The following is a 13,045-nucleotide window of genomic DNA, read 5'->3' on the forward strand; positions in this document are numbered from 1 at the left end:
AACAAAACAAAACAAAACATTGTCCTTATGTATATTCTATGGTGTTTTGGGGGTAAAAAAAAATACAGTAAATCTGCTGTGTACTGCACCCTCCGAAGCAGCAGGTGGCGCTGACGCGTCCTCGCGCTGGAAGCTCAACCGTCTTTTAACAAGGAGAAGAAGAAGAAAAAGCAACTTGTTGCCATTTGCAGGATACAAACAGAAGGTTAACCGGGCTGACAGCAGATAGTCCAACAAATATCAAGATTATTTTAATGTCACCGCGGATTAATCGTGTTTGTGTTATGTGAAGTGGACGCTGGTTTTATCAGGACTGTGGTAAGAATAAAACAACACTCCGTTTTCAGCGCTTGCACAGACCGCATTCACGCTACTAGCTTAACCTGTTAGCTAAGCTTGACCGCCTCGTTAATATGAAAAAAATTAATTGTTATAACTAATCCTAACCTGCAGTGAAAAGCTGAACATTAACACTAGTTGGTACTTGTCTGCACATTTTATATTAGCTGTGTTTTGTGTGTCAGCAGCGTGTTGCTTTCCAGAAACATGTATTTAAACAAAGTTAGCTCTTGAGGTCGAACAATCATTTCTCATAAACTTTAGTCAAGTTCAGTCTTGTTCACTTCTTTTTTCCTGTTTTTTTTTTTTTTTTTTTTTTTTTCCAGATTGAGCACCATCATGGCTTCGGCCCCACCACTAAGGCGGACAGATTCTGCTCGGGGGGATTTTTCCCCCTTAAAGCATTTTGTTGTAGCCAAGAAAAAGATCAGCGATGTGTTTGAGCAACTTCTCCAGTACGTGAAGGAGACTTCGGACTTTGTAGAAGGTAAGAAGAACAAGAGGGTTGCTTTCTGTTTACTGGAAGGTCACGAATATAGTAAAAAAAAAATACAGTCATTAAAGTACCATCTTGTCCATCTTCAGTCAGAGGTGTCTGTTCATGTTGTGTTTATGTTTTGTAGACATTCATGGGAACAAAGCTTTGGACAAAATTGCCACTGAGGATCAGAAGTTGGAGATTCAGACCTATGCTGACAAACTTGGTGTCATCAAGGAGGTGCTTGCACGCAGACACATGAAGGTGGCCTTTTTTGGCAGGTAAACGATTCACTGCTCACCTGAAAAACACACTCTTACACAGTCCTGATACCTGATCTCAAACCGTTCTCTTCAAAATAAATATTTTTACAAGCTGCCTTGATGTGACGTTTAACTTAAAATACTCCTTCCTCATATGGTTTCACTTTCAGGTTCATTACTTAATTTGGCCCACAGGAGCCTCCTGGAATACCTGCCTGTGCCTTTAACTTAATCTTTCTGCTTCTCTTTCAGTTCTTTGTATCCTTTATTACGATTTTATTATGGAACCAGTAAAACATTTTCTAATTTTAATTAGTAACCTCATTCTTCCTGCTTTTATATTGATGTTAAACCATGCATTAAAAAAAACCCTGAAAAGCTTTATATTTAAAACTCAGGATTGTCAGAAAAGCAGAAATGTCTGCCATGTAAACAAGTTCCACATGTTCTAATTCTTATGCAGAAAGACCAAAGTGTGTGGCTCAATGACATGCCTTTTGTGTGTTTTCTTTCTTTTTAGGACCAGTAATGGTAAAAGCACAGTGATCAACGCCATGCTGAGGGATCGCGTGCTGCCCAGTGGGATCGGCCACACCACCAACTGCTTCCTGAGTGTGGAGGGGACTGACGATGACAAGGCCTACCTTAAGACAGAGGGCTCTGAAGACGAGAAGAGCATTAAGGTGAATGTATATTTTGTTGTGTCTTTTAGTCTTTATTTGCTATGAGTGTTTGTATGTCTCTCATTCACATCCTGACGCTTCTAAACAACTCTGGCTGTCAAGATGTCTGCAATTTTCTATGACTGTTATACTTTTCACAGACAGAAGACCTGTTTTAACATAAATACACCTAATATTTCATTCATGCTAGTGGGACTATATGTGGCCTTTGCTCTGTTATCACACAGTTACACAACTGGTCTGTTGGGAAATCTGAAGGGGTCATATTGTGCAAGTTGTCAGGGTTTTTTTGGAGTGTTTTTAAGTGAAATTTCTGTTTTGCTGGCATCTCCTTCCTCTTGACAGGGAAAATTATTAATTCAATAATGAGTAAAGAGAGTTTGTGAACAGAAGGAAAGAGCGACTTAAAAAGTAATGATCTGTTGTTATCTCTTGTCCTTTGAATAATTGCTTCTATATAATTACATAATCTTGATGAAATGTCAGTGTGTTAAAAGTGTAACTGCTATGTTAACACCGTAGTAATCCCAATGCCTCTGCAGACTGTAAACCAGCTGGCTCACGCGCTTCACATGGATAAAAGCCTGGACGCTGGCTGTCTTGTCCGTGTGTTCTGGCCAAAGACAAAGTGTGCTCTGCTCCGAGATGACCTGGTGCTTGTTGACAGGTGACAGTAACACTCAAACTCACATCTGAAAGAAAAAAAACTTCAAATTAATATTATTATTACTATTGATAAGTTGTCCATACTAAGACCTGCTCAATATACTGTATACTGTGAAAATTTAAAGTACCTGACCTCCTTGACCTTTTTCTCTCTAACAGCCCAGGGACAGACGTGACGACACAACTGGATGGCTGGATAGACAAGTTTTGCCTGGATGCGGACGTCTTTGTGCTGGTAGCGAACTCGGAGTCCACCCTCATGAACACGGTAAAAACTCTCCCACACAGGAAGCTCGTGTTTGGCCTGAACGCCGTTGAACTGACATTACGTGCTGTTCTCTGGCGTAGGCCCTTGGTGTCATTCTGCCTCAGAGGTTGAAGCAAATCGAATAACTTTTAATGTCACAACCTGTTAGGAAGATATTTTTGTACAACTCGTCAAACGGCTGCCTGGTTTTTCTTCAGAGGTGTGTTTAGCCATTCCTCACTTGAGCTGGCATGATCTTTTGTCTAGTCATTGTGAGGTTGGTGTTTTAACAATAAAAGGGTGGAGTAGTGTGTCAGTGTTGTTTTCGTTATGAAAATCTGTCAGCCATTATTTAAATAGAGCTTGTGACGTGTGCTTATTTAAAATACAGAATAATGCCAGATATAGATTTAATAATTGTAGCATTACAGCTACTTTTTCATAGCTTTTAGATCATAATTGTTTGTTCTTAGGGCTTTTAAGTGTTTGTTTTAAGTTTTTTCTGACCACTTAAATGGTCTTGACTAGCAATAAGTTCCAACAGTATTAAGCTCAGTAAGTTTACACTTATGTCTGTCATTTATGTTAACAATAGTGGGCGTTGTGTATGCATCCTGTGCTGAGCCACTTAGACTGGATTTGCCTGTGTTCTTTCCTCAGCCAGAGACGGGCCACACTTGTCTCTGTCCGCTCAGGCATTCGTGCAATGTGAAGCTAAACACAGTCAGAGCGCGAACATCCTGAAGTGAAAACAAACTCACATTCCTACCTTGGCTGTGCAGTGGAAAGAAAGCAAGCATTAAATCTATACCAGGAGACTGTCTAACTTCTAACATGCAAAGTTGAAATTTATTGATTTAAGAGAGCATTTTTCTGCAGATCTGTAGTGGGGAAAATACTTTCCTGTATCAGTTTCTGCTTTTTCCACTCCCCTGAACTGTTCAGAGTAGTGTTTAACATCACAGGTCCTTACCCTTGTCTCTTCCTCTCTTTTAAGGAGAAACACTTTTTCCATAAAGTGAATGAACGTCTCTCGAAGCCAAACATCTTTATTTTGAACAATCGCTGGGATGCCTCAGCGAACGAACCAGAATACATGGAGGACGTGAGTTAAACTCCTGATTGATCAAAAACCGTAACTGATTAATAAAGATCGCTACATGACACCAAAACTGCGTACTAACCTGTTTTTATTGTTTTAGCGGTATATTATTTGTCTTCGTTTTGAATTTCCCCATGAAATGACATGTTTTTCCCCTGCAGGTGAGGAAGCAGCACACAGACCGCTGTGTGAACTTTCTGGTTGACGAGCTGAAAGTCGTCGACCGCGATCAGGCGCCCAACCGCATTTTCTTTGTTTCTGCGAAAGAGGTGCTCAGCTCCCGGATGCAGCGTGCACAGGGCATGCCAGAAACGGGTGAGTGTGTGAAATATAAAATACGTAAATGTGTTTAGTTATATCGAACTGGCAAAGAGAAACATGATGTGATATTGTGTTATAAAGGTGTTTAAACTTCTATGTTCACCTACATTTGTGAGCACATTAAAACATGTTATTTACATGTTTATTTTTAAGCTTTTTGTTGTTTTTTTTACCTAATACACGTGTAAGGCATTAAACAATGTTTATGTTTAGAAATCACATGGCGTTACACAAGAATAAGTAACTAAATATTGGTATGTTTTCATTTCATTCATCAGGCGGTGCTTTGGCTGAGGGTTTCCAGGAGAGACTAAAGGAGTTCCAGAGCTTTGAAAGGAGGTTTGAGGTATAAACAGTCTGTCGTGTGTGTTTTAAAGACGTAATTACAGTTTTTGATCATTTTAGAATATATTTAAATAGTAACTTAATACACAAGTGCTGGTACGGCATTTCAAAAGGTACTGAGGTATGAAGAGTAAATTATAAAACAAAAGCTTTATTTTGTTTTTATAAAGAAAACTTTCTTCCTTCTTCACTGTTTTCCTCTTCTACAACTACACACTGCTGCCTCCTGCTTTTCTGTCAGTCAAAGCGCAGCAATAGATTTTCTTTTGATTAATTGTTTTACTTTTTTAAAAAGGAAATGGTCCCTAATTTCCCTCCTGGTTAGGTCATAAAATCCTAAAATTCCAGCTGGCTTCCACAGGGCCCCTTTAGATCAACATGTGCCTTTTCATCAACCTGCGTCTTCATTGCTGAAGTCTAGATTCATTCTGGTGAGGACATCCATTCGGTTTCATTTTGCTTTGATTTCATTATATGTTTTTTTCATACTTCAGTTTTATATTTCAGTATTTAGTTTAGTGAAACATTTTGATTTTGACCATGGCAGACTGAGTTGTGTCGAATCTTGGAGGAAATAATCAACACACTTCGAGGTGTGACCCTTTAGATTTCAGTTGTGCCCTGTGGTCAGAGCAAGTAAACTGCAGCAATGTTTATATTCAGGCAGACTAAATTATTATGTTTTAATAAGGATGTTAGACAACAGTTACAAAAAGGAAACACAAAGTTTTTTTAAAGGCTATTGTCTACAACTCTTTACAGCTTTCAGTGTTAAAATGCATTTTAACTGTAAAACACTTAATTCTTGATGATATTTTTCTGTTTTTATAGCAAAACCAAGTCCTAGAACTCACTAGTTTAATCTTTGACTATAAGGTATTAACTGATCACTTCCACTTTTTGTGTTAAATAAGATCATGGACATTTTTTTCTTTGGAGACTCCTCCTTTTACTCTGTAGTTTACAAGACGGCGCAATCTCAGCTCCACAGGTAGAACAGTTTTGGACCTCGTGTCCCCATCGTCCTTCTCCGGAGGGTTTGGCCTTGAAGGCAGAGGTTGGAGGGAGGAAACTAAAAGTTGTGTTTATGTAAATATTCGAGGCAAGCCCATCTTATGATCAAGTTTCTTTTTTAAACATTGACTCAGCTCAGTGTTGAAAACATGTAAACCTCAAAAAAAGGGACGGCTGTACTGTTAACAGCTGGAATCACTACAATAATCGCAACAGCAGAGACAAATACTACACCTAGTTTTAAAACCAGTTTTATTTTAGTATGTTATAGAGATGAGGAGGTAAATGAGGAGGTAACGGACAACAACTGCAGTGAAATCTGTCAAAACAGGAACTATTACTATTTATTGTACTCCCAAGTGACACAATATTTCTACTATGTTGCATTTTTTATATTTTTCCTTCCTGTTTGTGTTCATTTCCTTTCATTTCTTAACGTGGCTGTGCCAACACACAGCTGTGACTTTACCAGTGTTGGCTGTGGGATACAAGATACACACTCTGCTGCTGTCATTTTTTTCCCCACCTTTGTTTCCATTTCTTTTGAGTCAGAAAGTAGCAGGTGTCTATCTTGTCCTCTGTTTGTCCCCCACACGGCGTGCAAACTCACCGCACGCTGTCCAGCAGCCGCCGCCGTAACTGTCACAGTAACTTGTGTGTCATGGCCTCGCAGGAGTGTATCTCGCAGTCAGCAGTGAAAACAAAGTTTGAGCAGCACACAATCAGGGCCAAGCAGATCACAGAACAAGTCAAGACCATCATGGACGCCATCAACATCGAGGCGGCGGAGAAGCGGTGAGCGTCTTCCTGCATGGATTCGTTTTTAATTCATTGGTATTAAAGTATTTTAAGAATTTGACTCATCTGATTGTCTTTTCTATCAATGCCATAGGGAATGTTAGAGATAAACTAAAAACCACCAGAGAAAATAAGTGATTTGTTGTCCTCCCAGTTCAAAATAATGTTCATAAAGTTGGGAGTAATCATGCAGATAGTAGTGGATTTGTAAGTTTAACTAACTTGTTCAGCTGTTGTCTAAATGTCCTGTTGGTGGGGATGGGTGTCCAGAGTGGCAGCACTGGAAGACAGAGAGTACCAGATAGACCGGCTGGAGTTTGTCAAGAATCAGCTCAATTTGCTGATTGATGACATTAAGAAGAAGATCAAAGCCATCAGTGAGGATGTGGAGTCCAAGGTAACTTAGACGAGAGCTGATATAAAGTACCTCTGAGTCTCAACTTTCCTTTACGAGAACTGTCTGCTTAAATCTCTGATTATTTGGGATTTTGTCTGACTGTCTTCTTCTAAAGACTAAGTTGAAGTCCTCAGAGACATTGTTATTTATCATCTTTAAAGGAAAAAACAGCTAAAGTGTTAACTTTGCTAATTTAAGGCTTTTAGGTGGATTTGAAGGTTGTGTTTGAAGTAATCAATCATCAGAGTAAATCCGAACATCAGCTCAAAGTTTACCATATAATCTTTTTTTCTTCAAAGCTAGTTGTGAATTGTTGTGTAAAATTATAAACTGAAGACGTCTCATAAGAAAAGAGGAATATGTGATGATTAAATCCATCTGTTTGTGTTCTGATTTGTTGCTGGCGGTGACTTTTTACCGTTTTTATTGTTTCCAGGTGTCCATCGCCATGGGAGAGGAGATCGGTCGTCTCCACGTGATTATCGATGAGTTCCACGCTGATTTCCATCCCTCACCTCACGTCCTCAAGATCTACAAGTCTGTGAGTAAATCACTGCCCTTAAAACCGGATCGGTAACTATTACTCTGAATCTGCAATAAGAAGACAAATTGAGACTGCAGCTTTGGGAAGGTGAAATAAAATCCTTTCCTTGTCATGTGCAATAAAGTCAACAATAGCAGCTTAATCAGAGATGTCTGTTATTATTCTGGTTTGACTTGTTTTAGATAAAGATGCCTTTTTTTCCCTGACCCCACTACATGCACATTCTGCCCCTTCTGCTGTCTTAACCAACAATCTGCCAGATACGGTGGAGAAAAGGGGGTGAAGCAGAAATCCTAGCTTTAGCAGACCAAATGAAGAGAGAAAGCCTTGTTTAGATTATCTCAGATCTGCACAACAGCTAAAAAAGGGGCTTGAATAAGGGTTGTTTGTGTATCCTGACCTCTGAACTTTCTCTGTTGTTGACAGGAACTACTGACTCATGTGGAGGAGGGGATGGGAAAGAACCTGGCCTTCCGCTGCTCCAACGCCATCAACTCCTCTGTCCAGTCCTCTCAGAGATACATGATAGGTAACTAACTAATGAGATAAGTACATAAATAATGTATTTAATTACTTGTACAAAATGTATGTATGAACTTTTGTACCCCAGTCTTTAAAGTTGGACTGAATCTAATCAGAAGGTTTTAGTCACTCCACCGTGTTGTACTGTGTTTACCCTGTTTGTTGAACGCCATCATTTTGTGCCTCATCGTGCTACAAATGTCTGACTGTCTCAGACATCTTTGCAAGCTGTTTTGAGTGACATTGATGCTCTTATAATGTAATATTTTATTGACCATATAGTTAATTTTCTGCCTCACAGTTGCCAAAATACTGCTCCTAAACCAAAGGAAAATGTAGACATCAGTGCAGTTTTACAACATCTCCGTATTTTGTGTGACTTTTATTCTTTTCATGCTGTATTTCTCGCTTTTTAGAGAGCATGCTGCCTCTGCTTCCCTCTACGGCCCAGAGCCAAGTCAGCATGCTGGTTCCCAACAGGACCTTTGACCTGAGCTACGACCTGAACTGCGCCGTCCTTTGCAGCGACTTCCAGGAGAACATCGAGTTTCAGTTCTCATTGGGCTGGAAAGCTTTAGTTCACCGCTACCTGGGGTCTGCTAATGCACAGAGGGCTCTCAGTCTGGTGAACCAGAACTTACAGGTATCACCTACAGTGGACTAAAGGACTAGTATGATGTAATCTGTAAGATCAGTAGTCGGTTTATTTAACGTAAACAGTTTCTGAAAAAACACGACTTGTCGTTACAGTCTTCTCAAGCAGCGCTGCCTCTGGCTCAAACACCTTCATCCGGACCCCCATCCATCGCGGCTCCCCCCAGCAACGAGAGAGCCCTCATGACCCAGGAAGATCTGATGGTAGCCATGGCAACCAACGTGGCATCCCTCACTTCTCGCGCTTCGATGACTGTTATTATTGTTGGAGGAGTGGTACGTTTCTTTTGAAAAACTATTTGTATCTGCAGCAACATGTTTCTCTAAGGTTTACCTGGTAGTACAGTACATACACAAAGTGGTTTATCTGTTCCTCAGATCTCCTTTTCTGTTAGTGTTGGTCTAAAATGTCAGATTTCTTTTTGTTTAACTTCCTGAAAGTGAAGGTAGTAAGATAACCCAAGCTGTGGGTCGAGCTGGTGTCCCGTGAACAACCTGGGAGTTCTTTTCTCTTTTACTTTACTTGATCTGGTACAGAAAACCCTCTTTGGTGCTTAAAGTTTGTTTTTTGTTTTTTTTGTTTTTCTTCCTCCAAGGTGTGGAAAACAGTTGGCTGGAGGCTCATTGCCCTGTCGGCCTCTCTTTATGGCCTGTTGTACCTGTACGAGAGACTCACCTGGACCACGAAAGCAAAGGAGCGCGCTCTAAAACGCCAATTTGTTGATTACGCCACAGAGAAGCTGCAGCTCATCGTCAGCTTCACTAGTGCAAACTGCAGTCATCAAGTCCAGCAGTAAGTCTTCATAAGACCTTTGAGAACAGAAGAGTTCAGTTTCAGTGGTGCTTAAATTAATCAACAATTCCAGATCATTTTAGGTATTTAAGATCACTTAACATGTTTATTTTGTTTTGCTTTAATAAAGCTATGCTAAGATTTTTTCATTTTTTTGCTGTTTGTTTCCTTCCCCCTGACATTTCTGATTTGCAAACATGCCCCCTCCCGCCCCACACAACTCCTCCTCCTCCTCTGTATCCGAGCTAAATAAATAAGCAGCACAACGCTGTGCCCTCTGTGTTTCCAGGGAGATGGCCACAACCTTTGCTCGGCTCTGTCAGCAGGTGGACCAGACGCAGAAGGAGCTGGAGGCAGACATCCATCAACTGACAGCCAAGATAAACCAGCTGGAGTCCGTCCAGAGTCACTCTAAGACCCTGCGGTGAGTCCGGTTCCTCTGCTCATTTGGAGCAACGGAAAAGGGGAGAAATGAGTTGTCAGAATTTCAAGATGATCTAATGTGAAGAAATGAATGTCATACATCTCTCTAGCTCATTTTTGGATGCATGTTTGTTGGTTATTAATGTACCAGAAGCTGCTGGGGTCACCTTGGTTCAGATTTGGTGTGTTTTTGTTTTCTGTGCAGACATAAAGCCACAGAGCTGGAGAAACAGTTGGAGGACTTCACCCACCAGTACCTGCAGCCTCAGGAGTGACGTCACTCCTCTTCATCGCTCCAGTTTGGCTCTTATGGAGCCGCCCCTCGAAACCTTGAACCAGTAGATGATTGAAAGGAAAGTTTCAGAAGCAACTTGTCCAACAAACGAAAAAAAAACCCAATTTGTTAGGGTCCTTATTTCATAAAATGTCAGGGCCTTTGTCAAGCAAAAGTATCTAAATTCTCTCCTCTTTAGTTTCATTTGTAAAGTAAAAATGTTGGATTGTTTTTTGTCATTCCTAAAACTTACTTGGATTATTTTGTAGACTTCCCCAGAACCACACTCTTTATTTCCCTCTCCTGTCCTTCAATCAATGAGAAAAACAAAAAAAAGTACAATACAGTCTGAAATTGTGCTCCAGAAGGGGGTGATATTTGTCAAAAGGCAACCAGTTGAATGCTGTATTTTGACACTAAATCTGCTGTGACTTTAAATGTGAATATGCCTTTTTTTTTTTTTTTTAAATCACTTTTTTTCTGGAGCAAATGAAGTCTGCGTGTCTGTCAGGTTGCAGCCATTTTTGCTCAAGACACACGATCAAATTGTATGTCGAAGAACAATTACGTTAAAATGAAAAGTATAGGAAACTGAGTAAGAACAGAAAGCATGTCTTTTAAATACTGTAGTCAGTTCTATTTTCTAACAAAATCTGTAAAGTTCAAAAATCTTCAGATATTTTATATTTTATTTTATTTATACGTATAACAGGTAACGCATCAGATTACATTTGTATGACTACCTTTTTCTTTTCTTGAATGTGTGCTAAAATACTTCAAGATTTGCCAGACTGTAATAAACAAGGAATAACCTAAACTTGATGTTTTTGTTGTTTTTGTTTAAAATGCTTTGTGTGCTAAAGTGTGAATTGTTTGCTCCATATGCAACTATCAAACTTTGTTAAATCAATGTCACATACTCCCAGGAGAAACAGCTTTGAACGTATTTACTTAAAAAGACATCAAGCAGCTTCAGTATTCTTGATTAAAAGCTTTTTTTTTATTGGTTACAATAACTCATGGCAACATATCAGTATCACCAAGCCACTGTACAAATACAAAAAACAAACAAAAAGGTTTGGTGTGAAAAAGACTATAAAAATTATTTTATAACAAGTGATTATAATTTCACACAATAGCACTGTAAGAGAATTATCATGGCACCAAGTCCTCACTCTTTGATGGCTTGAAACAAAGCAATAAATTATAAAGAAAGTCCAAAACTTGGAGAAAAAAAAAAAGAAGGGAGGTGAACAGATAAGTTGTGGAGTAGAAGAGCAGCGCAGTTCTGTGGTGGGTGCTCGTGTGGTGCAACCTAATCAAAAAAAAAAAAAAAAGCTGGGGAGTCGTTCACATTAAATAAGATGGTCGAGTAAATGATCGCCTGAAATACTGACTGAACTGGAACGGCGCCAGTGAGAACACGTCTACTCCTTCAGCTCCGGTCAAAACTGCAGCGAAAAGGATGAACGGAAAGCGAGATTCAAGCTGTGGCATGACCACATGAGGACGGCTCTAAAGCAAACAGAATAACCTGGGAAAAAAAACAACTAATGAAGCAATGTTAATGGAAAAGTTGAATGAAGTCAAGCACCGTTCTTGATTTGTAGGTTTACTGTTTCACTTTGCATGAGTGAACTGCACAGGCACGTGTGTTTCTATTCCAGCTGCTAATACTGAATTATACAGAGCGACAAAATGTTTGCCTGCAGAATATCATCCCCCCATCCCTCCGCCTGCTTCAGCTCTTAAGGGTCGTGGTGTTTCGTAACTTATTTGTTTCACGCAGTTCCTTATGAAATATGGAAGCGACGACGAGAAGGATGAATGAAGCAGCCCAACATTTTGGGGAAGTGGAGAGTTGTCTGATGAGACGGCCGCCGTCGACGCTCAACGCAACACAAGGCCACTCCTGATTGATTGTGTTGCACCACATTCTGCTACTGAAGGGGAGGCTGTTGCATTGCCTGGACTCGTGTCCCTCTTCATAAGCAAGAGAAAAGAAAGACATACTTGTAAATATTCACGTGCAGCGTTTTTGCAGACACGGCAGGATCGTAATTTGGTTCACCGTAATGTGAATCCGAAAGAAGCCAGAGTCTGATGATAAAAAACCCACAAGCCAAACATGATGATGCAGCATGAATTAAGGAAGAACTAATTGCATTTTGGTGCAGATCCAGCTTCATTGGAACTATATGATGTGCACTGGCCCAGCAGTCTGATTCCAGGACAAGGAAACAGGAAGTTCAGCTAAGCCAGTGGTGTCCAATCCTGGTCCTGGAGGGCCACTATCCTGCACGTTTGAGTTGTTTCCCTTCTCTTCAGTAGGTCTTCAAGTTTTGCAGAAAGAAGCCTGTCAATCATGCAGTCATTCAAATCAGGTGTGTTGAAGCAGAGAAACGTCTAAAACATGCAGGATAGCAGCAACTTCAGGACCAGGATTGGACACCACTGAACTAAGCAGTCAAAGTAAATTGGGCTTTTGTGGAGAAGCCACTTTCCCAATTGCACAAGCAAATCCTGCCGAATTACTATCTTCAATGGAAAGACACGACGTTATTGGAATTATAACATATGCATAAAAAGTAAAAGCTATGCAACAGCTCCGTCTGCATTTTAAAACACTCAGAGTGTGATGCAAGAGCAAACCAGGTGCCGGGCAAACGGCAAACGAATGATTTTTGACCTAAACTCCCATGTTTCTCCACGCACGTTCTCATCAGTCAGAAGACAAACACTGCCCTAAATGATGCTCCGTTTCTTTAAATCCACGCTGTCAGGACACCATTTTGTCATCTGTATTTGACACATGAACATCTGACGTCCACAGACTGAAATAGAAGCTTGAGTCTAATGAGCACTGTCAGCGTAATGACACTTTGGGATACAAAAAGTCATTGTCAGACGTGAGCAGCCGACCTGTGTGATCAGGCAACAGATTGGGTTTAGAAAGAGACACTGATGTGACCATCTGATGGCAAAGATTGGCACTTGAGTAACGTAAGCAAATGTTTTTAGTTTTTTTTTTTTGTTTTCGTTGTTGTTACAAGGACTAGTTTTCGGTTCACAGCTCAGGGTCTGTGGATAACATTGGCACAAATTAGGAAGTAACACTTAGATCTATAGGTTATCCACATACATCACCAAACGCCTCCCCCTCCTGACCCCCTTTCCCCCGC

General features: G+C 40.3%; 1 protein-coding gene across 1 annotated transcript; it reads left to right on the plus strand.

The window, feature by feature from the left end:
• Nucleotides 1-149: 149 nt before the first annotated feature.
• Nucleotides 150-10,685, plus strand: mfn1b (mitofusin 1b). The gene is made up of 18 exons (XM_017407011.3): nucleotides 150-318; nucleotides 666-826; nucleotides 963-1,098; nucleotides 1,601-1,763; nucleotides 2,306-2,430; nucleotides 2,589-2,697; nucleotides 3,674-3,781; nucleotides 3,940-4,093; nucleotides 4,378-4,445; nucleotides 6,132-6,253; nucleotides 6,527-6,653; nucleotides 7,090-7,194; nucleotides 7,624-7,726; nucleotides 8,136-8,362; nucleotides 8,470-8,649; nucleotides 8,970-9,166; nucleotides 9,456-9,590; nucleotides 9,795-10,685. The coding sequence occupies exons 2-18, from the start codon at nucleotides 679-681 to the stop codon at nucleotides 9,862-9,864; spliced, it is 2,277 nt and encodes a 758-aa protein (XP_017262500.1). The 5' UTR covers nucleotides 150-318; nucleotides 666-678; the 3' UTR covers nucleotides 9,865-10,685.
• Nucleotides 10,686-13,045: the final 2,360 nt, after the last annotated feature.

The sequence above is a fragment of the Kryptolebias marmoratus genome, linkage group LG24 (genome assembly GCF_001649575.2).
Source record: "Kryptolebias marmoratus isolate JLee-2015 linkage group LG24, ASM164957v2, whole genome shotgun sequence".
Taxonomy (NCBI): domain Eukaryota; kingdom Metazoa; phylum Chordata; class Actinopteri; order Cyprinodontiformes; family Rivulidae; genus Kryptolebias; species Kryptolebias marmoratus.

Excerpts from the sequence above, each read along its gene's own strand:
- mfn1b (XM_017407011.3), top strand. The coding sequence starts at position 679 with ATGGCTTCGGCCCCACCACTAAGGCGGACAGATTCTGCTCGGGGGGAT. Across the intron at positions 1,764-2,305 it reads AAGACGAGAAGAGCATTAAG|ACTGTAAACCAGCTGGCTCA; the intron begins GTGAATGTATAT and ends ATGCCTCTGCAG. Across the intron at positions 9,167-9,455 it reads TGCAGTCATCAAGTCCAGCA|GGAGATGGCCACAACCTTTG; the intron begins GTAAGTCTTCAT and ends CTGTGTTTCCAG.